The sequence below is a fragment of the Echinops telfairi genome, unplaced genomic scaffold (genome assembly GCF_000313985.2).
Source record: "Echinops telfairi isolate 266 unplaced genomic scaffold, ASM31398v2 ScPeMD7_655;HRSCAF=1070, whole genome shotgun sequence".
Taxonomy (NCBI): domain Eukaryota; kingdom Metazoa; phylum Chordata; class Mammalia; order Afrosoricida; family Tenrecidae; genus Echinops; species Echinops telfairi.
This window is the reverse complement of record NW_022104553.1, coordinates 20,178,305-20,179,530: the sequence shown is the minus strand read 5'-3', so window position 1 is coordinate 20,179,530 and position 1,226 is coordinate 20,178,305. Positions and strand designations below refer to the sequence as shown.

The following is a 1,226-nucleotide window of genomic DNA, read 5'->3' as shown; positions in this document are numbered from 1 at the left end:
AGTGCAGGAGGAGACCAGGGACAGATTCCACCTTACTGGCGACCCTCGGAGGAACAACTGCTCTCTGGACATCACAGATGCCAGGATGACAGACGTGGGATCATACGTCTTTAGGATTATCAGGGGAACTTATGTCAAATTCAGCTACAAATACAACCAGCTCTATGTGAATGTGACCGGTAAGAAGTGGGGGCCAGTAGAAGATAAAAGGGCACAGCCAGGTCCCCCTGGACCAGTGGGCTGCGCCCCCTGCTCCTGATGCTGGGAGGGACAGAGGGATGCAGCATGCTGCCATTAGCAGGGAAGGAACCCGCCTACCTGGGGTAGAAGTTTCCTTCTGGGACCAGTGAACAGGATTTCATTTTCTTTCTCTCTCTCCAGCCCTGACAGAGACCCCCAAAATCCACATCCAGGGGACCCTAGAAGCTGGCCGCCCCAAGAACATAACTTGTAAGGCGCCATGGGCCTGCAAAAGAGGGAAGCCCCCAATCTTCTCTTGGAGTGGGGTTGCTGTCACAGCCCTGGGACCCATGGATCCCCACTCCTCCATCCTAACCCTCACCCCGGAGCCAGCACACAACGATACGACCCTCACCTGCAGAGTGACCCTCCCGGGAGCAGGTGTGACCACAGAGAGCACCATCCAGCTCATTGTGTCCTGTGAGTGCTGGGCTGCCATGCCTGAGTCCCTGGGGAGAGTGGGTGTTGGGGGAGTGGGGCAGAGCCTGGATTACTGGGTGCTGGGCCCCACAAGAAGGGGGTGGTGAAGAACAGGACATTAGACTCCATCTCCTTCCCATGTCTCAAATGTCTGCAAGAAAAGAGCCAACACCCATCTTCATGGTTCTCAAAAAGGGATGGCTATTTCAGTCTATCCAGAAAGGCCATAGATCCCGACCACTTGGGTGTTCTGGGGGCGATGGCCTGGGTCTGAAGCAGACACTCCTCTCTGGGGCTGTGAGGGGCTGAGCTCTCGGCTCTCACAGCAGGTCTGAGGTCTCCTACCCCTATTGGGCAAGGTCTGAGGCCAGGTGTGGGCAGCAAAGGGGCCAATCTACAAAGGGCTTCACCTCACCCCTGACCTGTGGTCCCCAAGGCCCTTCAGGACCTTCTTGTTGAAACCCAGTAGATGCAGCTGTGACCAGCCCCATGCCAATGTCCCCCTCCCAAACTCAGTCCTCATGCCTCACAGGACCGGCCCTGATTTCATCCTTTATTTCGGGTTT

At 56.3% G+C, this 1,226-nt stretch overlaps 1 protein-coding gene across 1 annotated transcript in view; it reads left to right on the top strand.

The window, feature by feature from the left end:
• LOC101643104 (myeloid cell surface antigen CD33-like) overlaps positions 1–1,226 on the top strand; it is a 26,944-nt gene that overhangs the window by 13,672 nt on the left and 12,046 nt on the right. The window contains exon 3 of the mRNA XM_030886309.1: positions 382–660. Coding sequence (XP_030742169.1) covers positions 382–660 — 279 coding nt within the window. The remainder of the gene's footprint in view (positions 1–381; positions 661–1,226) is intronic.